The sequence below is a fragment of the Periplaneta americana genome, chromosome 4 (genome assembly GCF_040183065.1).
Source record: "Periplaneta americana isolate PAMFEO1 chromosome 4, P.americana_PAMFEO1_priV1, whole genome shotgun sequence".
Lineage (NCBI taxonomy): Eukaryota > Metazoa > Arthropoda > Insecta > Blattodea > Blattidae > Periplaneta > Periplaneta americana.
In genome coordinates, this window is record NC_091120.1 from 153,486,316 (window position 1) to 153,512,460 (window position 26,145).

Sequence of the window (26,145 nt, forward strand, 5' to 3'; positions counted from 1 at the left end):
GTGGAATGCATTGCATAACATTTTGTGGATATTTGTGCCTTTAGTGGATGTTCATACGCCATTTTTAAACTTCCTGCGTTATGGATTTTTAAATCACACGTCTCCTTCCATTGTTGTTTCCGGTAAATTACATTTTCAAAAAAAAAATCTTTAAAATACTCTTTGATATGTGTGGAATGCATTGCATAACATTTTATGGGTATTTGTGCCCTTATCAGATGTTGAGACGCCATTTTTAAACTTCCTGCGCTATGGACTTTTAAATCACACGATCCCTTTATCGTTGTTTCCGGTAAATTCATTTTTTTGCTACATTGCCAGATAAAAATGGATATAATTTCTGAACTTAAAGACACATGCATGAAATTTAGAACACACATTCTTTACACTATTAGGAAACTTTTCTCTGTAACAGAATTTTGATAATAGATTTCATTTTTAAAATATGCCCGTTTGTTTGCGAAAAAAGGAAATAAAAAAGGTGTTATTAAATTTTAATTGTTTATTTTACAAACGTAGGGACTAATATAAAAATTCTGTTACAGATAGATTGTAGAGCATGCTTTTGCAAGTACATTGCAAAAAATGATTTGAATCTATATTTAAAAATGGTTTAGATATATCGGTTTTAGTAATATCCTGCATTGGGTATATTTTTTTAAAATATGGGCCCCCAAATAATTTTTTTAAATATTTATATTTGGTTGAGTTGCTACAGGTATGAGCTCTCTACATACAAAAAAAAAATAATATTTTACACCAAATAGGAAAAAAGTTAAAAAAAATACCATCCCTCTCCCCTTAAATGAAGTACCAAGAGTAGGCCTATTCATGTTATGTATAAACTATTTAGCTAAACAGTTAATTATTTTATAAATAATGAAGTTTGACATACATTGTAAGAGCAGGGTTTTATCCTGATGATTATGAAGATGAAAATCGTCTCTTTTCAAAGGTAAAATTTCTCCATTTCTTCAGTTATCCATATGCTATAATTATCGTAACGATTTTTCCTTAATTCAACTCATTCAACATTGTCTTGTTTCGGGGTCTTGCTTCTGAGAGTTTGCAATCTTGCTTACTTTCATTGGAAGTTTCAATAATCTGAACAAGAAAATTGAAAATTGCATATCAGATGATAATGTTGAAAGAAAAAAGAAATGCAATTATTGTTTGTTTACGGAAGTATTAGACATTGTGGATTTGTGCCGATTTAATTCAGTATTGAAGTTAATATTTCCTTAAATTAATTCTTCATGTTTATGTCAGATTATTTACTTCCAAAATATGACAAGGCACAGGAAACAGTTACTGTTCCTCGGAAGAGAGATTTCAGTGTCAAAATAAATATTCAACTAATGATTTTGTTCAATAAAATTATTGTGAAATTATATAGAAAGATGTAAACGATGGAATAAACAATTTCTGATGAGCGAGAATAACAGTACAAGTCAAAAAATTCAATTTTACAGAATGAGAAAAAAAAGTATAAAATTGGTCACGTGGGTTTACTTTACATTGTATTTGCTTATTTCACAGACAACTATGGTGAAAGCTTAGGCCTACTATCTCCTAACCTGAAACATGTATACATAATCTTGTCCTTGTACAAGATCTCATGTTAAAATAATTATGTCGCCTTGACTGTGGGATTCAAAATGGCGGAGTGTTCTGCTTAAATAATATAGTGCTCAAACTATATCCATAGAATGCAATGCAGTTGGAACCAGATAGCGGACATAATATCTAAGAAAGTATGCTATTACGGAAAGTTTAAGTTTATTTTCAGCACTCAATTGTTACTTAAAAGATTGTTGAATAAAATCTTGATAAAAAGTTTATATTTCAGTAACCTATCATGACACTTGCTACAATTCTACATAGAAAGAATTTATGTGCTTTTGTCAGAAAATCCTAAGTCCGCTATTTTCAGTCTGATTAAAATATGAATTAACAGTTATTAGACTATTTGTAAATAGACTTAAAATGGCTATTTTACGGAAATGCGGAGAAAGTTAGCCTACTATTCTTCACATAATACACATTTACGAATAAGATTTTGTAATCTTTATTTTTACATAGCTATCAAATTAATAATAATAATAATAATAATAATAATAATAATAATAATAATAATAATAATAATAATCTGAAAATTCAAAATTTGAAACTCTACTGCACGAGTACTCGTTGTAACAAATGGAGGTTCAAATCCGAATTGTTTAATACTGCTGCTTTCATAATAATTTGAATACTAGAATTCAAGCCCTGACCATTGTAAGTTCAGTACTTGTTTTTAATAGGCAAGCTTCTAAAATATAACATAATATAATTTTATTTTATCATCACATTCCTTTAAAAATGACTGGCTTTTCAAAACAGTACGACAGTCTATCATTACATAGGTTGCCACAAAATTTGTTAGACATTTCGAAAGTGTGTTCCACAAAACAGACCAAGTCTAAAATAATAATGAAGTTTTTTGGTCTAACAGTTTATGATATTTGATACAAATATTTCGCCGAATTGTGACGTCACTTATTGTCATGGCGAGTGGTTTGAGAGCTACAATATTTGTCCTCTGCACGGCTTTGAATCATCCTTGTTTTCAGTTTCCATTTGAGCAAATATGTAATTAATTGATATATTTGTTTGTTGCAAACAGATATTGAAACCTAAATACACCAATAACTGTCCACTACCATTCAGTTCTGAGTAGCACATCTCTGAGGAGTATGAAATGCAGAAACCTGACGTACTCACCAGAAGTTGTGAGGTGTATGAATTGATCTCCTTGAGAATTGCTTGAATTTTGTTGACTTGGGTCCTAGCTTGAGCAATGGCTACATCTTTTGCCCCATCAAGATGAGCAGTCTGCGAACAAACAATGAGACATATACAGCCACCTGCTCAAACGAACCAATTTTCTTAAGAAGTAACATTACGTAAAGAAAACTGAGTAAGTACTGTAGAATTACAACAGATGTGATATAAAGGATCGGATTACTTCGGGAGGAAAATATAGGAAAGTATTTGATATTATACAAAATAAACAAGAATATCATAATCCATAAGAAATTATTGTAACAATTTAACCCAAAGACACTCAGTACCTCTGTTATTAATCTGCCAATCTCTCAACAGTATGACTTTTTCGTGATCACATAGTAGCCTAACTGAAGGCAGTTTGACCTGCCCTGTTATTTCTCATACAGGTTGTATGAAAGATACAATTATGTCCTATATTCACTATTATATATTAACGCAGTGTTTTTCAAACTGTAAGGCGCTCCTGTAAAATATACATTATATTCGAATTAAAACAAAACTACTCTGTAATAACTTTTTTCTTTTCATAGCTCCTTGATAATAATCAATTCATAGGAATTGCAATCTGGCAACTGCGTCCATGACTCAGCGTGATAGCACAGTCTACTATACACAATCATGAAGCTCAATACGTAGTAAATATGCATCCGTAAATAGTTGCTAACCACTAGGATCGCTACTATGGCCTCATTACAGACAATGCGAAATAGTACCTGCACAGTCTATTGTTCCTGGTTCCCTCAACAATTCAAGCTTCGTAACTGTATATTCTAGACTGTGGTGATAGTAACTGGAATATGCGAGTAGCATTAGTGACTAATGTCATCAAGTGTATTGAGGTTTAAAAGCTTGTTCCATTAAGGCCCGATTGTATAAACCATTTAATCTTAGATCAGAGGTTAAATTGATCCTTGTTTCAGCTGAACTTGGAATTTTGTGTTGTATAAAGTCTAATCTGAGATTAATTTGTCTCAAACTAAAGTCAACTTTGACTGAAGAAATTTCTCCGATTAAGTTAGATGATCCAAGTTCAGTTATTTATTTTCCGTTTGAAATATACGAGTGACAAGTTGTGCAAATAAAATAGCCATTATTATTAATATTAATAGATATATTAGGTACATTTATATATATTTCTTTCAATTACTTGCCTTAATACACAAACATTCTTATATTTTATAAGGCTCTATCGTGTTCAGCAGTATCAAATAACATAACCTATAATTATATTATGTTTATAACAACCATTAATTATTTATGGATATGATAGATACATTCATAAATGTTCAATTAACTGTATTACTAAACGAACATTGTCGTTTTATAAAGCTTTATTATGTTTAGCAGTATCAAACACCATAACATGATAACAACTTGGAGAACAGTCAGCCTTCTTCTTATTGTCCGCCATTATTTACAATGCACAAAAAAAAAAAAACAGTGTCTGCAACAGAGTGTACGGAAAATCGCCAAAAAGTAGTTGTAAAGTCGCTAGATTTCTCATTATCAACAAAGAAAGCTTATATTTTGTCACTATGGGGTGCTAAAAAGATCACTAAATCCCTATTTAAGCAATATAAAAGTTAAAAGAAATTGTTGTTGAAAAAGAGTTAAAGTCGCTAGATTGGCTACACTGAACAAACCTGTATAACATGGTCCGCGCATCACGTATTTCACCTGTTTATGCGATGTTGCCAAATCCTTTTCACGTGAACTTAGATTGCATTTGAACCAAGGTAATTTGATCGCAGAAAAGTTTTATACAATAGAAGAAGTGTCTGAACTCGGTTCACTTTTCGATCTTCGATCAAAGATGATCTTTAGTCAGAGAGTTTTATACAATTGGGCCTAAGTATGTTTTCAATTTGAGGCTTAGTAGTTCGTGAGTGTGATATCCCAATGTATAAGTCTTTAAATACCGGTACATTTAAGAAATAAGAACTAGACAAGGCTGAACCTAGTGTTTTCGAGACACCAAAACCAAAGTACAACAAATATGACGAGAGGTATTTGGACTTCGGTTTCATCAGTGCTACTGTTGGTAATGAACAATGGGCAACTTGTGCTCACGAAGTGTTAAAAAACTTGACGGAAAGAAAGACAGACGGACGGAGCCAGCCGCAGCAGTTACAAGTTGTTTGTAGTTTCGCTACAGAAGGAGTTCACTGCCACGGTGCGCTCTGGCGGCTCTTGCAGGTGGTCGCGACGTCTAATCCATGATTTGTATTTCAGAATGACGCATGATACAATAATTGTAGTAGTTTTATACAAACTCTAGCTAATGACACATACCAATATTTCTTAATTAGAATACGATACTACGGAGTACTGAAAACATAAGTTGAACACAATCTTTTCAAGCTACTACAAATACACCGGTAACTGCAACACTTATTCATTATTACACTATTTGTTAATATTTGTATTACTTGAAATATAGAACGTGAGAAACATTGTCTCTCATTATCGCATATTAAGTTAATTGCCGATTGTCGAGAGTGGATGTGTGTGCTGCTTTCCGAAGCTCAGGGGATCCATGACAGCAAAAAGTTTCGCGGGTTGAAAGATCAGACGAGCTAGTGCAACGAGTGGTATCCCTCGAAATTATTCAAATCAACTTTACAGGGAGTTATACCTGGAAGCTTGATTTGCATAATACACGTCACTGTTCGTCAACAGAAAACTACCTTTTAAGTCACACGGAGTTAGTGTGCACTCAATGTTGCTTGACGGTTGTCAGCCCAATTTGAGGTCTGTGGATATAGAGGGGAAAATTGGATCGGTGTCTGGTAGAGTTTCCGGGTAGTTCAGTTGGTAGAGCGTTGGTACGTTAAACCAAAGGTCCTGGGTTCGATGCCCGGCCCCGGAACAATTTTTACCCTCGAGTGAGTAAAGCTTGATTTGCTGAATGTGAAAATTCTTCAATTCCAATAGTTCTGCGAACACAAACTTCCTCGGAACTCTTAAAAATACGTCAATTCTATTTATTTATCCCAAGTCACAACTGAAGTGTTGAGAGAGTATTTTCCATAATATCTGCTCAATGAGCAAAAGAACGAAATCACATGCTAAAGGGGACAGTCAGAGGTATCATCATAGTGAAATATAATTTCAAGGACATGTCCTGTGAACAGTTCCATAGTTATTTGTTACAATTTGTTACAAGATACAAGTTTGTCCCTTCAGGCTCTTGTGCACAAAGTGGGCTCCACCGATAAGTAGGGTACAGATGTAATACTGATCCAGCAACTAGTGAGAAAACTGACTAAGGTGAGCCATTGTTTTTATCTTTAATTTTGTTCATACCAATTTTTAAAAAATCTTCATTTTTTCAGTAATGTTCTCTTATTTTAGATTCCATGTCCTCCTATACAGCCTCTCCTATCCAAATACCATCCTCACCTTCCCGTGGTCCACCCTGTTTCTACCAACGAGGAAATGGCGACCGAGTCACAGCGGTATAACTGTTTCATCAAATGCAGAGGAAATGCTGCATTACAAGCCTGTCCAGAGGCTAAAAGTGGCAGCCCCACTACTGGACTACCTAACGATAAGGCTAGTAACCTATCTTAGGGAAAACTACATTACTTTCAAGCCTCAAACAAGCAGTATAAGGATAGATAGAATGGAAAATTCAAGAATCCCAAAAATTATGATGCAATATAAACCTAGAGGACATCGTCGACCAGGAAGACCGTTAAGAAGACTGCTAGATGGGGCCGAAACAGGTCTACAGAGGCCTAATTCGTGAAGGATGATGATGATGATGATGATGTCCTCCTATAGAATTTCCATTCATGGTAACCCTATCCTCGTCCAAGGACAGTGCGCTCTGCACAAGGTGGTGTCAAGACTATATATTCATTGTGACGTATGAGATCTACAGCATAATATTGGAACATGCTGTATCATCAAGACGACGTTAGATGCTGCCTACTACAGTATTGCAATTTCCTGCAACACCTTCGTCCAGCTAAGGGAAAAGCGACGGCATCTTCTGGGAACGACCTCTAAGCTTATCATGTTTGATAAAAATGTGTAGAGTCACATTGCTAACGCCGTGACGGATCTTCTGCGTCGCTATCGATAGGAAGTACTGGAACGTTCCCCACACTCACCTGATGTCTGAGTACGTGCGATTATGATATCTTTCTAGAAATTAGAGATCCATTCGAGGGAAGCATTACAACACAAGAGACGTCATTATTCATGCCATAGGAAGGGTCAACAGAGATGGACGCGGTGATGGTGTACGACGCCTTCCGCAATTGTAGTAAAAGATTGTAAACATGGGGGCGATTACATTGACTATTACCCTTTTACTACGTCACACTACTTTTGACCAATAAAACGGTACGAAAGGACGTCTTTCAACCAATCATGGCTGTTTATCGCACAATTTTATCACGTCCCTAGCATTTGTTTAATTTTATCGCGTCCCTAGCATTTGTTTATTTTTATCACTACCCTAGCATTTGTTTCTTTGTTTGCCAACATTTCAAACTGCACTGGTCTGGGCGTCAAAAAACATAAAATTACAAACCACTCCAGTCGATGCACAGCACTTTCAAATATAACTCGCATTGGCATTCAAGAACAAGAATTAATAAAGGTCACTGGTCATATATGAAGAGCACCATTCGGAAATCCTGAATAAGTTGAGGGATACATAATGTACATCAACGAGTTCACTTCTTTTACGCACACGTCCAATATAACATCAACTGAACCACCAACCACTAAAACATTCAAATTTGAAAATTGTACTTTCAATAATTGTTTCTTTTAAAATTATTCATGCTTATTTTTTATTTCATCATCGTTAATTAAAACGTTTATTTCATCATCCCTAATTAAAAATTTTCTAGTACGTGTTTATATTATTTAGGTTAGGTTTGTTATAGCTTCTGCTATATGATATTATGGATAGTCACGTATCAGAGATTGTTTAATACTAAGATTTGTTGAAAATCATCTGTCAAGTGACGTTGATTACTGGGATCCGGATGATTGAAGTGGAATGCAAATGTTTTAATAAAAATGAAACTGAATCAACAAAGCCTTCTTGACTAGTAACCAACGAGTTAGATACTAATATTTAACTCGTTGTTAGTAACCGTCCACAGAGTTCAATGAAGATTCCATAGTTGGCACAACTGATAACAAGGAAACAATCATAAAACACTACTGCCATCTAGCGTAATGTTGAGATGGTACAATAATACATTTGAAGACAGTTGTATTTTCGTAAGCCAATTAATATTTTATTGTATTGGAGTACTTTGTTACTTCTAATCTGTATATACTTTCTTCTAATCGTGTAATAGTCAATTAAATCCCACTCGAGTTTTGATTTTCTCTAGATAAATCAAAACCTCTAGTGAGATTACTGATGAAATACAAGTGGTGTTTCCTGTGATAATAAAACCGTTTAAAAATTACAGCACTGTTGCCATTATTTTTTATCAACCCTCGTATGCGCCTATTAGAGAACCTACCTTGAAGATGGTGTCAGCCAGCTGGTTGCAGTAGTCTGCAGCAAGGTGCAAGGATTGAGAAATAGTGTGTGGCAAAGTCGCGAGTCCTGCACGTGAGTAGTTCACCATGTGGACCACGCGCCGCGCCAGCTCGCGAGTCACCATCACTGTGAGCTGCTCGAGGTTCTCGGGCCGTGTCTGGTTCTCGGGTTCGTCCTTGCTAAGTTCCTCCCACAGGGCAGCTGCTTTCTCCTTCAGGGCCTTCGGGTCCTTGGCGAGCTGTGAATACGTGTTCATTGTTACATGGGTGCTAATTGGAACAATGTGGGGCATTTTCAGCTACTTAAATATTTTTATGCTCGACCATGCCGAAATGTAGTAATTATAAACCTGGTAGCAGCCCTTTAATGGACCTCATTAAAGTACGCCTATTCATTAAAGTTCAGGTGTTCCACCAATCAGAAAATACCATTGTAGCAATATGAAAGCGCAAGTATCGATTATTCTCGGATATGCAATCGAAACATAACTAGCGAAACGTCACGGAGGCTGGAAATCAAATACGTCGCAGAAGGTTATGTTGAAGAATCGATCCAAAATAAAATTGAAATCTTAAATACAATATTAACTCAGTCGAAAAAAACAACGCACAAATTAACATCAATTCACCGTCATCTTCCAGCCTTTCACAAAGCACATTCCCGCAAATTCATTTCACCAATTTCACAATAAATCACCTATATTTGAAATAAAGTCAGTTCTGTTACTATAATAATTAGCGTTAATTGTAAATAATATTCAAATAAATTCAATTTGTCATCTCGTTTTTCAATGTCTAATTCAATTTCAAGGTTATATCAAGATTAATGTTTATTTTCCTCTCTAGATTATATCAAGAGTCAATGACGACCGGAAAAAAATCAACACTTTCGCGTCTGCGCACATCTCACAATTTACGAGGTATGGCACAAGGTCAGTTCCGCTCCTCAGTCAGATAAGAATAACATGAATACTTATGAATAATTTCAAGTTAGGAATATGGTCGAGCATAAAAAGTCGTATGAAACTTGCCTATAATGGTAATTAAGACCTCGTATGAAAATTATGAAACTCGCTTGCGCTCGTTTCATAAACATACTCGCGTCTTAATTACTACCATTATAGGCTCGTTGCATAATGTACTATTAAAATTTGTTGAAACCTTATGGAGTAAATCAATTACGTATTTAAAGGGCAGTTGGAAAGTGACGTTTAGCGATATTTTAATACAGTGTACCGAAAGAGGTTACTCAGTAACGTTTGAAACTCGCGTTCAGGGGATTCCGGGTTTATACTCCATGGCAAGCCGATATGGTGTTTTTCATAGTTTCCTTCAGCAACAAAGACAAATGCCGGATTGGAAATTTACGTATCATGATTCCTCTCCGCCTGAATCACCATTATCATAATCATTAAAAACGAAATCTAAAATCAGTTACATGAACATAAGGCATATATTACACAAGCCAATAGTAACAAGAACTCAATAGTCTATGGCCTACTGATACACTCAAAGATCCTAGTGATCGTCATTTCTTGACTCGTGAGTCAACACCTTAATATAGAAGCAGGGTGAAGGGATAAAACATGATCTCCCTCCCCAATTGTTCATTCAAAGTTAAGCAGTTTAGATATGTTGACTGTCCATTTCTGCGCATTGAAAACTTGCAATAGTGATTGCGTTCTCCGCCTTTTCCTCTTATACTTCCCTCCTCCTAACTTCCACTTTGCTATGTTTTGCGGGCTATATTTTATATGACGTAATATTTTCCGACCCCTACACACACTATATGACCATTATGTTAAAGCACGTATAAATAAATGCATAATATACCGGTAATGTAGCAAAATTTATGACAATATAAATGCAACAAATATAATTAATAATAATAATAATAATAATAATAATAATAATAATAATAATAATAATAATAATAAAGTGATAATAAATTAGCAATAACAATAAACGTCCCTGAATATCACCAGCCTCATTCATCACCGAAATCATATTCATAACAAATCAGGGAAGTTTCCTAGTATCCCGTACTCGTCACATAAGCTGTGAAGTCAGCGATTGTTGTATAATCATAAAAGATGTATATTTTCCCTGGACCAAAAATATATTACAAACTGACTAGAATCACATCTAGTAACAAACTATTAAAATTCTTTTCAGAATGGAGCCACTGGTAAACATAAAAACGACCTATGTAACGAGTACCGGATACTTGGAAACTACCCAAACAGTAGCCATCTAGCTCACAACAATAGAACCAGTCTCAACAATAGTATACAGGCCTTCCGATTTCACACAGAAGATTAACTCGAGATATGACCAGAGATGTTAAAGCGAGTATAAATAACAGCGAGAGAAAATAAAATAAAATAATATTAATAATAATAACAACGAACAGATGCATTATAGCGGCCAATCTCCTTATTGATTGAATGGTATGAATCAACGAGTTAGAATACGTACAAGTTTTCTTTTTCTAACTCGCTGATATGAATGTTACTATCGATATGTACTGGTGTTATAATCGACATAAAATATGTTGCCAACTTCTAAATTAAGAGTCAGTTTTATATTGTGGGCTTGTAACCTACAAAATGGAAATAAAGGCAGTAATAATAACATTTATTTTCCCTGGACCAAAAATATAATATAAACTGACTAAAATCATATCAGGAGTAACAAACTGTTTAAATTCTTTTTATTTAATTTTTTAATTTGATAGCATTTAATGCTTATCGAATATCGAATACTAAAAACGCTAATCGAACCATTACTTCCGCTGACCTTTTTTTGTGTATAATGCGTGATGGGTGGCCCCTATAATGAATAATAATAATAATAATAATAATAATAATAATAATAATAATAATAATAATAATAATAATAATGATAATACTGTTAGCTTAGTCAACTGTCTGTAGACAGGTTTGAACCTCTTAAGTGACTAAGGCGTCACTCATAGGCAACTAAGCCAGGAGATAATAAAGGTAGAGTGGCCGGTCCCTTTCTCCCACCTTGCATATATCGCTCACTATAGTCGCGACGCTGTTATTCCCGGCGTGACTCCTCCTCTTTGCTTACGTCTTAGGAAGTGAAGGCTCTATAAAGTCTAGGTAGGTAGTATCGTTCTCCGTTTTAGTCCTTTCGTTGCCGAGCTACCAGACGAGGGATCTATTTGCCAAACCGTTAAACATTATCATGTAGCTCCTATGATAATAAATCAAACGCATTGTAATTCAGCAAATAATTGAGCGGCAAATAACGTCCTCCTGTGCTTTCTGCGAACGCCAACGAAAGAGTCAAAATGGCAGGCGATTATATTAAGTATTTATCGAGCCTTAGGAAATGCATGACGTCTTCATCAGCGAATTACAAGACGCACCCATTTAAATGTAGGCGATCTGCAACGTGATTGGCTGCAGGAAATTAGAGCGACGGGACTATAGTAACATAATAATAATAATAATAATAATAATAATAATGCCATTGTTATCACCATCACCACATAGGCCCGTTAGACCAGTCGCTCTGTTCAGTCTTAAAATTGTTGAAATAACTAATCCTTTGATTGGTTTCTGGGCCATTCTATTGTTAAATTTCCGGTCAGTTAATAATTTAATAGTTGGTATGAGATATATGGACCCATTTTTCTTAAATAATGTAATCAATTGATTTTTTACATTTTACGACTTTCCCCCCCTGGAAGAAAAAATTAACTCTATCCCTTACATGGGCCGGTGTAATCCAAATGTGATGGGCAATTTTTTGGCTAGAAGCTCATATATATTATAATATATACAGTAGAGCATAGATTATCCAAATACAGATCAACCTAAATATCGGTTAACTGAAAGCGTTCCAGTCGTCAAATTTGAATTTGCGCGCGCGCCATGTAGAACTTTTGCTAGCGCTGTTTGCGAGATTTAGCGGGAAAAAACGAGTCTCCAGCTCTGAAGAAAAAAGTTTGGACTTCTTTTCCTAAACTTTACGCCTACTTTAATGGCCGTTTTGAACTTGTCAAACTAAGCTAGTCAGTTTTCTATGTTATTTGTAAGACGTGTGTGATACAAAATATATACTGTATGTACAGTTTTGTGTTTAATATCAGTGTTTGTTTCCTACTGCTCCTATGACACCGGTACAATTTGTTTTCGTAAATCACCGGTTATCCGAAAAATCAATTATCCGAATACCCCCCGGCTCCCAATTATTTCGGATAATCGATCTCTACTGTGTGTGTGTGTATATATATATATATATATATGTATGTATATATATATATATGTATGTGTATATATATATATATATATATATATATATATATATATATATATATATATATACATATACATACACACATCACAATACAGGTTGTGAACAGTTCTACATCAAAGTAATACGTGCAGTCTCTGTAAAAACAGATTGAGTTTTACAAATAACTGGTAGTTCTACATAAAATCGAGGAAAAAAATGATTTACTTAAATTTCGGAAGGGGTTGTTGTTGTTGTTTTCTAATGCCAGGCGTTTGACAAAGTCATTTGACCTCTTGCACTCCAATATTTTTCAAAGATATTATCATGGCCAGCCACTGAAGCACAGATTTTGAGGTGTTCCGAATCCATTTCTTGGTTTGAGTTGCACAAATGGGCAGTAAGGGGACTGATATATTCCAATTCTATGCAGGTGTTTGGCCAAACAATCATGGCCTGTTGCCAATCTAAATGCAGCTACAGACGATTTTCGTGGTAAATCAGGAATTAACTGTGGATTATGATGCAGAGAGTTCCATTTTTCCCTTGAGATTGTGTTATCAAATTTTGTTTGTTGAAGTCTAAATTTTGGAAAGGGTAGTTTTAGCCGTTTTTAGGTTTTAAAGTCTCATTTAGCCCTTTTTAGGTTCTATAGAATTCACACATTACAATCTTGTGGACATAAAACATGAACGTATGTTGAAATATTTAAATTAAGATGCAAGAAAAAAAAAATGTTAAAACCTAAAAATCCGGGTCCTTGTCATAAGACTTATCTCGGTACCAGGAATGAATGGAAAAGAAGTTAAAGGCACTGCCATTACACAACCTAATCGAAATTAAAATTCAAAATCTCTCTGCAATTAATGTACACATAGAGAAGGAAACCACCAATTCTCAATAGAGTACGTACCAGCTCCGCCGTGTAGAGCACGAAGCGCAGTGCATCTTCGCTGTAGTGTCGGAACGCTTTGATCTCTGCCACCGTGTGCTGTGTAAGTCGCCGCTGGAGCTTGCGAGAGAACCGATCCACACGGTGGATCGTCTGCAGCGCCTTGTTGTTCTTGTCGGCTAGGTTGTTCACTTCTGCAACACACACAGACGCATATCAATAAATAGTGCTTACATGCGTCTCTGTCAAGAAATTGCACTGGATGAATTTTGAAGATTCTTTACATTTTTTATCGTGGAAAGTATTTATGAAATAATAACAGTAATGAAGTATGCAAAATATTGATACAGGAAGAATCAAGAAAAAAATACATGATTTATTTATTTCCTAATTTATTTAACATTTAAATTTAAATTAAATTTAACAATTATTAAATTGTTAGATCACAAAATTTTATTAATTTATTTTGTAGGTACGTTTTTGCGTGATTTTAGTCATGCTATCTTCATTATTAGACTATTATTTTAGTCTCTTTGGGCCGTATTCATAGATATTCTTAGCGCGGGCTTCCGGTGGATGATCAGCGAACTAACGTTTTTCGTATTCATAAACCAGTGTTAGAGATAATATGATATGATATATGAATCCTGTACAAGTAAACCAGTTTATAGCCGGGGCTAGTTTAGCACGCTCGTAGCGTGGGCTAGCGAAATGTCTATGAATAGCACCCTTTTTGTTTTGTTTTCGCAGTAGGAAATTTAAATAAATGTACAGCGTGGAAGTGAACTAGCCTTGCAGATTTCCAGAGCGAATAGCTCATGTTGTATGTAACAAGAAACTATAATATCATACTAGTGGAAAATTCGTATTTTTTTTTTTAGAAAAAAAGTGTTTTTTACCAAATGTTTAGTTCTCTCTTATTGGGTAACTATTGCGAGTAGGATCGTGATTTTTGTCCATATCGATAGGAAATCTAATGAAGAATAATACATTTATCCCTCTGGCGTATTTCAACAGCATGCACGGTTTTCGTGTAAATTTAATTTTCAAAACACCTAAATTCAAACTATTGCACGAAGCGAACGCGTGGCAACGTCTTGGCAGCTTACGTACGGAGACTCACCGAGTTCGTTGACCTCTTACATCTGTATACGAGTAGTGTTTTAGCGACGATGTTGCCGGACTGCTGAAACTTCAAACCTAATTTTCTATTTAACCGTACATTCAATCACAAAACGCAATATAGGTTTTCTATTCATTTACGTGTACCCTATCGTCTCTTTCAACCTGCACCACTCTGTATATTATATTTTATTTATATTAAAGACTTAGAGGTTCTATAAGACCTACCTTATCAGTCTAACTAATAAACAATGTATAGTTTTTATACGAGACTTATGCAGAGTTGAGACAGAAAACTTTACTAATAAACCATGCATAAGCAATGGATGGATAAACAGGCTGTAACTATACACGAAACCCCTTGTTTAAGCGTTGTATAGAGAGAAAAAATGGCCGCACCTCTAACAGCTCTTCGTATCGGCTGTCATTTTATTATGATGGTTGCCTTGTAACCACAGAAGAACAAACCAAAGAGCACAAAATAATATTGCTGTAGCTTGTACTCTTTGACCAAAATATAGTGTGGTCATCGATTACAGCCAGTTGTACTATCGATACTTAACATGCCACACTAGAGCGCTCTACTGGATGCAATAGAGAACCTCAGATATTCTATTACCTTTCGTAACGAAATAATGACGAAACTATGACGTAGCTGTGTAACAGTTATAATGTTGTAGACGACGTATGTAGTGATTATTAGTAAGGAATTTACACACGACTTATAAACGAGGTACTCATTGTATAAGTATAAAACAGTTAAACGTCTGTATATAGAGTTTTTATTAGTAAGAACGTATATTTTTATACTTATGATGTGGCCAATTTATACTGCAAAATAAAATATGTAAACTGCAACAATAATAGTCATAAAATTGGAATAAAATAAATGTCAGCGTTTTTACACATTGTACGTAGACATTGGAATGCGTACCCCGTACCATAGATTAAATACCACTGAAGTAAAGTAATGGAAAACAATGAAACTGACTGACCGTGGTTTTCCTCGGGGGAGGTCCCGGGCAGGTACTGGTCCACGTACTTATCGGCCACGCTGAGAGCGTTATCAAACCTCATGACGGCGGAGTTGGCCTGGTTCAGTCCAAATTGCTTGACTGAGCCGGCCCTCTTCAGCACGGGCTGCACGATGGTGCTGGCCACATAGCCCTTCGTGTTCTCGTAGATCTGAAACAATACACGGAGTGTTTATAAACGAAATTTGTCTATTAGCAGTCTTACTAATAAACCGTGTATAGTTTTTATACGAGACTTGTGCAGAGTTGAGACAGAAAACGTTACTAATAAACCATGCATAAGCGATGGATGTATAAACAGACTGTAACTATACAATGGGAATTGCTTTGCAGTAGTTACATGTACAGGGACATCATTTTATTTTTACTAACATTATTAATATTAACTTGCCTATACCTCTGGATCAATGCCGTTTGCTACCCCTTCCACGACTGGAGTTCGATGATACTGACGTAATATACAAACAACTCACTTTACTAGGTATAGGAGGGAAGAAAAGTAGTTCATCCATTTACGTACACTAGGAAATATTGCGCTTTTGAGTTTGATCATTTTCATTAGGTTTTTGTTTAATCAAAATACAGTACATTATTAACAATGAGTGTTTTTACTCACGAACTGAGCTTTCCATGTGGACGTATTCATTATGCAGTGTATATTGTACTGTCTACAGCACATTAGCGTACAATGTAGAGAATGAAGTTAAATTGAAAAATAATCATAATAAGGATATTTAAACACATTTTTGAAAATGGTGGCCGTTCATTTCGATACAAGCTTCAGATCTAATGTGCATATTATCGCACTACAGACTATTGTGCCTAATCCCAATTACCAATTTCGTTCTTCGTACTAGTAACTCATGTTGAAATAATTCTGTACCTACTCTATAAAAGAGTACATTACGTACTGTAAATTCAATCTTCACTTCTGCCCGATGCAAAAATATAAAATTACTCAGACATACTATCTACTGTCCGTCCAAGTGGTTATGTCGTAGGGTCTTAGAAAGGGAGGAAATCACGTGACAGTTAATTACTTAACAACGCCCTTTTATTTAAGTTATTTTAAACAATTGTATAATATTACGTAGACGTCCAATTCCTAACAGAAATTAATGTTCTCAGAAAAGAGCTAAGACAGCCCAGCCACTAGCTGGCGAATAAAAGCTGGTGGGGGAAACCGGGATACGACGTAGGCAAATGGACGACAACCTGTGCGAAAATGATTCAATATTGAAAGCTCTTTCGTCACTGGAAAACGCGAACATAATTTTGGAACGTACTGTTTACTATGACCGTAAAGCTACTATGACTGTATATGCGGCCTTGGTTCTGTGTGAAGGACGGTTGAACTTCATTAGTAGAAGGGGTGGGAGTGAAGTACATTCAAAAACTCAGGTATAATAAAAATTGAAGTAAAAATAAAATGATGTCCCTGTATATACACGAAACCCCTTGTTTAAGCGTTGTATATAGAGAAAAAATGGCCTCCCCTCTAACTGCTGTTCGTATCGATTGTCATTTTATAATGATGGTTGCCTTGTAACCACAGAAGAACAAACCAAAGAGCACAGAATAATTAGAATAATATTGCTGTAGCTTGTACTCTTTGACCTAAATATAATGTGGTAATCGATTAGAGCCAGAGCCTTCTTCAGTTACAAGCCGAAGCATGGGTAGGTTTGGCAACTCTGAGTGGAGGCGGGAGATTCTAAAGTGATATTGATGTAATTGTGCTTGCTCATTGCTTTCGTTGTATGTAACGTGTGTTTTTTTTCAATATTACTTTATGCAAAAAAGGTAAGATCAAGATTCAGAGTAGTGATGTAAATTATTATGGATTCGAAAATAGTGTTTTCTTGCAATCAATTAGCTATACTTCAGAATACGGCGTAAGTAGACTACTTATATACAAAGATTGCCACTTAAAATAATTACAAAAAAAAAACATCTTTTTATTGATAGTACGAAGGTAAATAAATAAATAAATAAATAAATAAATAAATAAATAAATAAATAAATAAATAAATAAGAAATTCCTTGTACCGAAAATAATAAAATCAATAATGCAATAAAGACGTAAGTTCCTACGCAGTATTCACAGGTTTCATTCAATTAACAAATTTGTGGCTAGCAAATTGACAATGTTTTGCGACTTTATGGTGTTTCACCTGTAACGTGAAAGGTCTAGGATACATTTTAATATTATCTTATGCGATTATCTATCGTGTTTTTCTATTAATACCGTATTTCAGATGCCCAGGAAGTCAGTTTTAGTTTGAACCTGGCCAATCACTATAACAATACTGTTATCCTAAATTATTTGTTATAAACTTGTTAACATATAATTTTAAATAAATATAACTGCAGAAAACAAGCTAAGAATGTAAATTATGCAAATAAAATAGAAATTTAAATAGAGGATACTATTGATATATTATAATAAAATATGAGGATGTAAATACAGTTAGGCCAACTATAAAGATCTATGAAAAAATGAAGAAACATACCTTCAATATAATACGTAACAAAACACATCATTATCTATTAATTATGTGCCAGTTAGTGTAAACTCAGTGAACATTAAATACTGTAAATACGAAGTGAAAAAAATATGTTTATAACTAATTTATCATTTTTTAATACAAAATAAATAATATTAATCAACAAACCTTGAAAATAACAAATTGAGAATATGCATCTACAAATTATAGGTAGTTCTGACGTATAGCAGGCATTCCGAAACTTCAACAAAACTGGAACATTTATGGGATCACAAAACAGCTGTTTACAGTGAACAATCGACTGCGTAACTTTATTGATATAGGAGGAGAGACCCAACAATTTGGCTAGAATTCTGATAAACCACAGACCACAAATAAGACTATAAAAATGTAGTTTATACAATATTTAATATTTAGAAGAATTGTCAATCATTTTGTCATTATTAATAACCGTAAAAATTGCCAAAGACTGCAACCATATTTTCATTTGTTGTCTTGTTTTTATCGCCAACACGCATTTAGTTTATAATACATCAACAATTACGTTTGGTACGACCGCGAACATAATTCCATCGACACACACTTATCTTGTAACATTAATTTACATTGAAAATCAGCATTAGCACAAACACGTGTTCTGTGTGGTAGGCCTGCGGTTGACAGTTAATTACAGTGTTGCCGACGTATGGCTCCGGCTTGTAACTGAAGAAGGCTCTGTTAGAGCCAGTTGTACTATCGATACTTAACACGCCACACTAGAGCGCTCTACCGGATGCAATAGAGAACCTAAGATATTCTATTACTTTTCGTAACGAAGTAATGACGAAACTATGACGTAGCTGTGTAACAGTTATACTGTTATACACGACGTATGTAGTGATTATTATAAAAAATAAAGTAAGGAATTTACACACGACGTATAAACGAGCTACCCATTGTATAAGACAGTTAAACGTCTGTATATATAGAGTTTTTATTAGTAAGACCGTAGATGTATAGCGAGTCCCAAAAAGAACAAAAAGTCAATTTCGCAATAAAAACAATTATTGCAAAATTATACTTTTATTTTAGTACAAAGTGCATTTACTGCTATTAATAGTGGAACACTACATCAGATATATGTCCTTCACCGTCTACTGGTACACATTCTTTCTTTCGACAAAATTTTTAATGATATCGTTTTCAAAGCTTTAGTGTGAATAATATCAACATTATTAATTATTCTTATTAATTTTATGTTAATATGTGGTATCTATAAAATTCTGCCTTGTACTACAATTTCACAAATTGTTTAATATTTTTTATCAATGTAACTTATGGCATGGCAAAACATAATTGGCATTTAACTTGCTCAGCTCTAATTATGTTCTGAATTAAAATTTATTGAATTCAATTGTTTCAAAATTAAAAAAAAAATCAGGTATATTAGTGAATTAAAATTTGTTTATCCAATCATACTTCACACTACACAATGCCAATTATCGAAAATTGGAATACACTGAAACATCAAAAACAATTGAGAACAATATGTCAATAAATGTGGGAATAGATAGATTTTGAAGAAGTGAATGTGTAGACAACATTTAAACCGAGAAAATAGACAAAGTTTAAATACATTCTACATAATCCTGCGACTCTTATCAGTTGGCCACATAATATGTACTATCTGAAACGGACTCTCTCTCAATGTGCAAACAATCACTTAGAAAATTGAAGAAAACCACAGCAATTTTGAAATAAACAGGAGAAACCTTGCAGAGGGAATAGGCGTGACTTATCGTGGCATTTAAATAGGTAGCGCACGACTTTAAAAATGGCGGTAGAAACACCTGTTGGAAGAGGAATATGCAAATGAAACTTTGTGAAGTGATTCACAACAATATTTAGAATTTTTTAATGTAAAAATCTATTTTTCAGTTCAGTCCCTCTTTAAGTCCATTATTGTCCGTGGATTGCTAACAAAAAAGAGAATTCACGAACACACTAATCACAAGACCTCGGCGGCCAATTCTGGTCGTCGTTACGTGAAATGAAACTGCCAGCAAAATTTTTCTCACAAATTAATTTCTTCTCGCTCAGTATGAACTACAGGGGACCACATATCTTCCAGATTTATACCGTCGAAATTGAGGTCGCAAGCACTCCATTATACACGGGTTTCATTTCAAAACTTCCCAGTCTAAATAACTAGGCCTAATTATTTAAATTCAATTCAATTTAAATAAAAAACATGTCAATTTAGATATTGATGGAGAAGTCTGAAACGAGGTTTAATTGCATTTTAGATTTCACTCTCACCCCCCAACCGCCCCAACTTTGAAATTTAAAATGGCACCCCTATATTTTTATACTTAAATATGAAAGAGCATTCAATTGTTTATGCATCTGATTAATTTGTTTTCGCATCTTTTGTTTCCTATCGTCCCCTGGCAACCTATATTTTGTTATCAGTTGATTGTAGGATGAAAATACAGCTTATTTTGGGTAATTTCCTAAGTTTAATCAATATGGATGATTCATGTCCTCTCTTGAAGAGTACACACCATCTATACTAATAATAAATCTGTAAGCGAAATTTTTCTGGTAATTTTCGCTTTTCCAAAAATAATTGGTGTTAACATGTGTAATTAATCATCCTGAAACCGAAAATAGCTTTTTTGAAATGTCTGTCTGTCTGTTACCTTTTCACGCGATAATGGTTGAACGGATTTCGATGAAAATTGGGACATAAATTACGTTCGTTGTAACTTAGATTTTAGGCTACATGGCATTCAAAATACTTCATTTAAAGGGGGGGTTATAAGGGGGCCTGAATTAAATAAACCGAAATATCTCGCTTATTATTGATTTCTGTGAAAAATGTTACATAACAAAAGTTTTTTTTAAAAATGATTTTCGATAAGTTTTATTCCAAGCAAAATTTTGATAGGACTGATATTTAAGTCAGTCTGTCTGTCTGTCTGTCTGTCTGGATGTTTGTTACCTTTTCACGCGATAATGGCTGAACGGATTTCGATGAAAATTGGAATATAAATTAAGTTTGTTGTAACTTAGATTTTAGGCTATATAGCATTCAAAATACTTTATTTAAACGGGGGGTTATAAGAGGGCCTGAATTAAATAAACCGAAATATCTCTCTTATTATTAATTTTTGTGAAAAATGTTACATAAAAGTTTCTTTAAAAATGATTTTCGATAAGTTTTATTCCAGGCAAAATTTTGATAGGACTGATCTTTAAGGATATACAAGAGTTTTAAAATAACAATGCAATACATTTCCACCGCCGCCTCAGATTATAGTGTCGTTGTTCCGTAACTGCTATGTGCAAAATATTAAATTTTTTAGTAGGGAGAAAAACAAATTTATTCATTCTATGGCAGTAGTGCATAGGAGATCGTGAATTCTTACATTTTTACACAATCAACTCTCTTAATTTGGAGTGATTTATTAAAGGATGCATTCAAGACTAATTTAGAAAAATGTTAAACGAATTATATTTGCACCAAATGAGTGGTCTCTGGACCAAAATGATAGCATTTTAATTATTTAAATACAATTTAAATTAAGTAGCATATTAAACTATTTATTCTTCTATCAAACACGAATACTCCCTGGACCCAATGTTCTATTTTAATTATGTAATTACTTTATATTTATTTCTAATAAGTGCAGCGGAGCGCACGGGTACAGCTAGTTTTAAAATAATTTAATATACACAAACACAACTATTGCAAGAAATGCTCAATAAGTTTTTGTAGCTTTATTCTTTTCGGCTCTAATCAACAATAACAGAAATGTAGGTTGCCAGGCGACGACAGAAAACAAATGAATAAGGTGTATAAACAATTGAATACTCTTTCATATTTAAGTATAAAAATATAGGGCTGCCATTCGAAATTTCAAAGTGGGGGTGACGGGGAGTGGGGGGTAAAATCTTAAATGCAATTAAGCCCGGTTTCAGACTTCCCCCTCAATATCTAAATTGAGATGTGTTTTGTTTAAATTAAATTCTATTTAAATAATTAGTTATTTAGACTGGAAAGTTTTGAAATGAAATGTATGTTCGCTACCCACTGCATTTTCGGCCTCATCTTCGAAAAAGGTCCAAGCAGCACAAATTTCACGGTATAGATCTGGAAGTCATGTGGTTTCAGCAGGATGACGCAACCAGTCTCACTGTGCGCGAAATAACTAGGGGAGAGTTGGGTAGCATCGGACATCGGGTAATATCGGACTGTGCCTTTCTTTCATCTAACTCCAGATGGTAGTACCAGTATAACATGGTTACGTTTCTGTATGCGACATCACAGAAACGTAACCATGTCATTCCGGTACTATTATCTGATGGTAGATGAAAGAAACTCACTGTCCGATATTACCCGATGTCCGATACAACCCAACTCTCCCCTAATTTGTTGTGAAATAATGTCCTGCCTGTCTCACCTTAAGTAATGGCGATCAGAATCTGCCAGGGAGGTCTTGTGATTGGAGATTGTAAAATCTCGCGCTTATGTCAACAATCTACGAACAAAATCTGGACTCAAGGGGGAGATCCATCGTGTCATTGGCGAAAATGAGCAACCTGTGTGGGAAAGTCATTGAAAATTCTGTCGAAAAAGAGAGTGCCAGCAGAATGGCGGAGGCATTGTCTTGATAGGCTATCTTGTTTCACTATCAACCGTCAATTGGCTTAAGTGCTTGAAAACATTTTATTTTGCTGTAAAGAACATTCATGAATCGAGTCACTTCCACTTGCAGCTACTCACCAGTTCTGGAGGCAGAGTAACTACTGGAACGCGTTCTTCTACAAGATCGAGGCTTTTGCACAGCAGCGAATCAATGAGGGCGATGGGTTTCTCTAGTACGACCACTGCAGGCAGCGTGTGTTCCAGGGCTGCTTGAACTGAGGACTCCGCTGTGTCGAGCCCCCAGCCAACCAGAGAGTTGGATTTCTGCAACCAATTAAATTGATAATTAAGTTCCAAGTATTTAGGTTATGTAATGATTTATTGTATTGTATTGTATTGTATTTATTAACATTCCATGATATACGTACATTGCTTCACAGCTAGAATATGGAAAAAGTCAAACTTACTTTTATTTTATTGAGCTTCCTCAAATTAGAGGCTGCCATTAGACAAAGCATACAAAACAATACAAGAACAAATAGATGATGAAAGATAACAGAGTAAGGAAAAAAGTAAACAAGTACACAAATAAACAAACAATGGAAGTTTACAGAATAAAAAAAGTTACAAGTAAAGAAGCAATGAAAGCTAATAAGAGGAAGAAAAATGATAATGGTGCGTCAATTTTTTTTTCAGTACACTGAATTAGAGTCCATATGGTGGTTCCGTAAAAGTTTGACTGACTCTCTAATTATGAGGAGGGCCAGTTCATTCAGAAAAGATTTGTGCAGTCCTAGGGTCTTACAGAATTGAGAAGAGAAGTTAAGTATCGTTCCTCTTGCTCCAAACATCAATCCCGTAACACTGATATCGTGAAATTTGTATTTATCTTTATAATACGGGATGGTTGGAACGTAGATTGCTCGTTTCTCCTCATGTACGTCTTCAGGCTGTCCTTTATAAGTTTCAAACCTGACGGTGGGGTCGATTATCATACCCTGAGACAGGGATTCGCTAATGGCGATTATGTCAATTCGTCTGTTACTGCCATTGTCGGCAGTTCCGTGGACTTTTTCATAGACGGCGTATTTTAGTTTTCTAAGGGCATCGGCCAGTTTAGTTCTAATTGCATGGTGCCTATGTATACGGCATGTTTCGCCATAAGGGCAGGCTCCCAGGACGTGTCCAAGGGTTTCTATCTCACCGAGGCATCGCCTGCAGTGGTTGTCCTGAGATCTACCAGGTATGGTTCTTACAGCACTAACGTTGGCAATCATCTTGATAGCCTCCTTCCATTCACCGTTAGTCATTCCATCGGGCTTAGTTATCCATTTGTTAGAGGGAGTGAATTCACTGTACAGAATAACTATAAAGTCTTACTTTATAGTCGCAGTCTAGTTGAAATATATACAGAAGAGGTTTACAATATAGTCTACTAGTACAACACAAAGTTTTAGTATCAATTTCATGCAGTGTTGTTGAATGTCATGAATTCACCTACAGAATAGAAGGCGTGAGAAATTAGGTACTCCTTTAATTTGTCCCTAAATAGTCTTATGTTTTCAGTTTGATTTTTTTATCTCTATAGAGAGGCTATAAAAATGTTTGCTGCCATATAACGTATTTCTTTTTATAACATGATAGACTTGCCGATGGAGTATGAAAGTCATTTTTGACATGTATTTATGCTATGAACTGTTGAATTAGTTACAAAGTTTTCACGATTACACGAGGAAGATTATTAATTAAAAAGATATACTGACAATCCATGGGCATTATTGTAGTTTTTTGAAAATAGTCCTGCACGATTCTCTAGATTTGGCACCTACTATTATTATAATTACTCTTTTTTGTAGTAGGAGTATACTGTTACTATCTGTAGAATTTTCCCAGAATATTATTCCAAAACTCATTACCGAGTGGAAATATGCAAAGTATGATATATCGTTTGCAAAGAAGTGATTCCTTATATCTGCAAAAATGGTAATTTAATTTAACTACACTATTATTTATATTAACTACATTATTATTATTATTATGTTCACAAGATTGGACAGATCACTAATAATTTGAAGGGTTCAAAGCAATAGTGGGCCAAGCGCCATTTATTAAAAACGGAGAAAGCAAGGGTTAAAGTTAAGTGAATGCCATAATTTAATGAAGATTGACATATCATTTACTTTTAATGTGCATACTTTATATTACTTGCTATATGTTTCATTGAATTATGATATTCACTTAATTTTAACCCTCGCTTTCTCCGTTTTTAATATATGGCGCTTGGCCCACTATGGCCCTGAACCCTTCATTTTTCCTCCTGTAGAAATTCTTGAAAAGCAGAAAAATATAAAAAAAGTTGGTTTATTTTTAGAAAAATTAATTTTTAAAACAGTTCTTTTATTCACTTGAAAATTTACAGATATGAGGCATCACTTCTTGTACATCGATAAGGAAGATAAATTTTTCTACCTGAATAGCAGGCATTCACTTAATGTCTGACAATTTCATGGGTGCGTCTGAAGGAACGATGAACAATACATTCACAGTCTCTTCTGTTTAGAATCATGCATACTTCTACTTCGAATTATCTGTTATTGCGCTTTCAATTTCTTACAGCTCTTCGAAACCAACATCAAGCACTTCTTTCTATCCCTCATCATATACTCACCTTCCTATACTGTAGAAATACCTCGCCTCTGGAATTCGTTACCTAATGACGTCAGGGACTGCCGGACTTTATCACAATTCAAAATTAAATTGGAAAATTCTGTCTTTGTTAATGTTTTTAGGTATTGCTAGAAGTATTGATTTGTGTTTTTTTTTCTTTTTTTAATCTAGATTAAAATTGCAAGTTTCTTGTTTATGTTAGTTAATTAGGATACAATTAATTATGATACTTAATCACTCATTTAAAGTTTGTGTGACTGCAACCTGTGTATATTTTTGTGTGGATTTACTTTGTTTATAGTGTTTTTTTCCTCTCTCTCTCTCTCTCAATTTTTTGTGTAGCTTTATTTTGTATATAGTGTATTTTTTCTGTTTATTTCTATTATTGTATTTGTATTCCTGGTGTTGTGGAAGAGAAGGCCTCATGGCCTTAACTACACCAGAATAAATAAAATAAGTAAATAAATAAATAAACAAATCAATCAATCAATAAATCAATCAATAAATCAATAAATCAATAAATCAATCAATCAATCTTAAAGATATTTCTGAAATCATCACAATATGAGGAAGTCGCAATGAATTGAAGAGAAGGGGATTTTTAAACTAGACCTAGGCCTATATTAAACTACTTCAGGGGAAATTTCAGATCACACATCCAAGAACCCTCTTCAACTCTTC

General features: G+C 34.5%; 1 protein-coding gene across 10 annotated transcripts in view; it reads right to left on the bottom strand.

The window, feature by feature from the left end:
* Positions 1-26,145, bottom strand: part of Lsd-1 (lipid storage droplet-1) — a 109,123-nt gene that overhangs the window by 19,660 nt on the left and 63,318 nt on the right. For 9 of the 10 annotated variants that reach the window (XM_069824184.1, XM_069824176.1, XM_069824179.1 and 6 more), the window contains exons 3-7: positions 22,936-23,121; positions 15,622-15,811; positions 13,526-13,698; positions 8,328-8,585; positions 2,764-2,874 (exon numbers count right to left, since the gene is read on the bottom strand). In XM_069824184.1, coding sequence (XP_069680285.1) covers positions 2,764-2,874; positions 8,328-8,585; positions 13,526-13,698; positions 15,622-15,811; positions 22,936-23,121 — 918 coding nt within the window. Of the gene's footprint in view, positions 1-898; positions 1,105-2,763; positions 2,875-8,327; positions 8,586-13,525; positions 13,699-15,621; positions 15,812-22,935; positions 23,122-26,145 lie in introns of those variants that run through there. The other variant, XM_069824178.1, reaches the window with a different exon arrangement.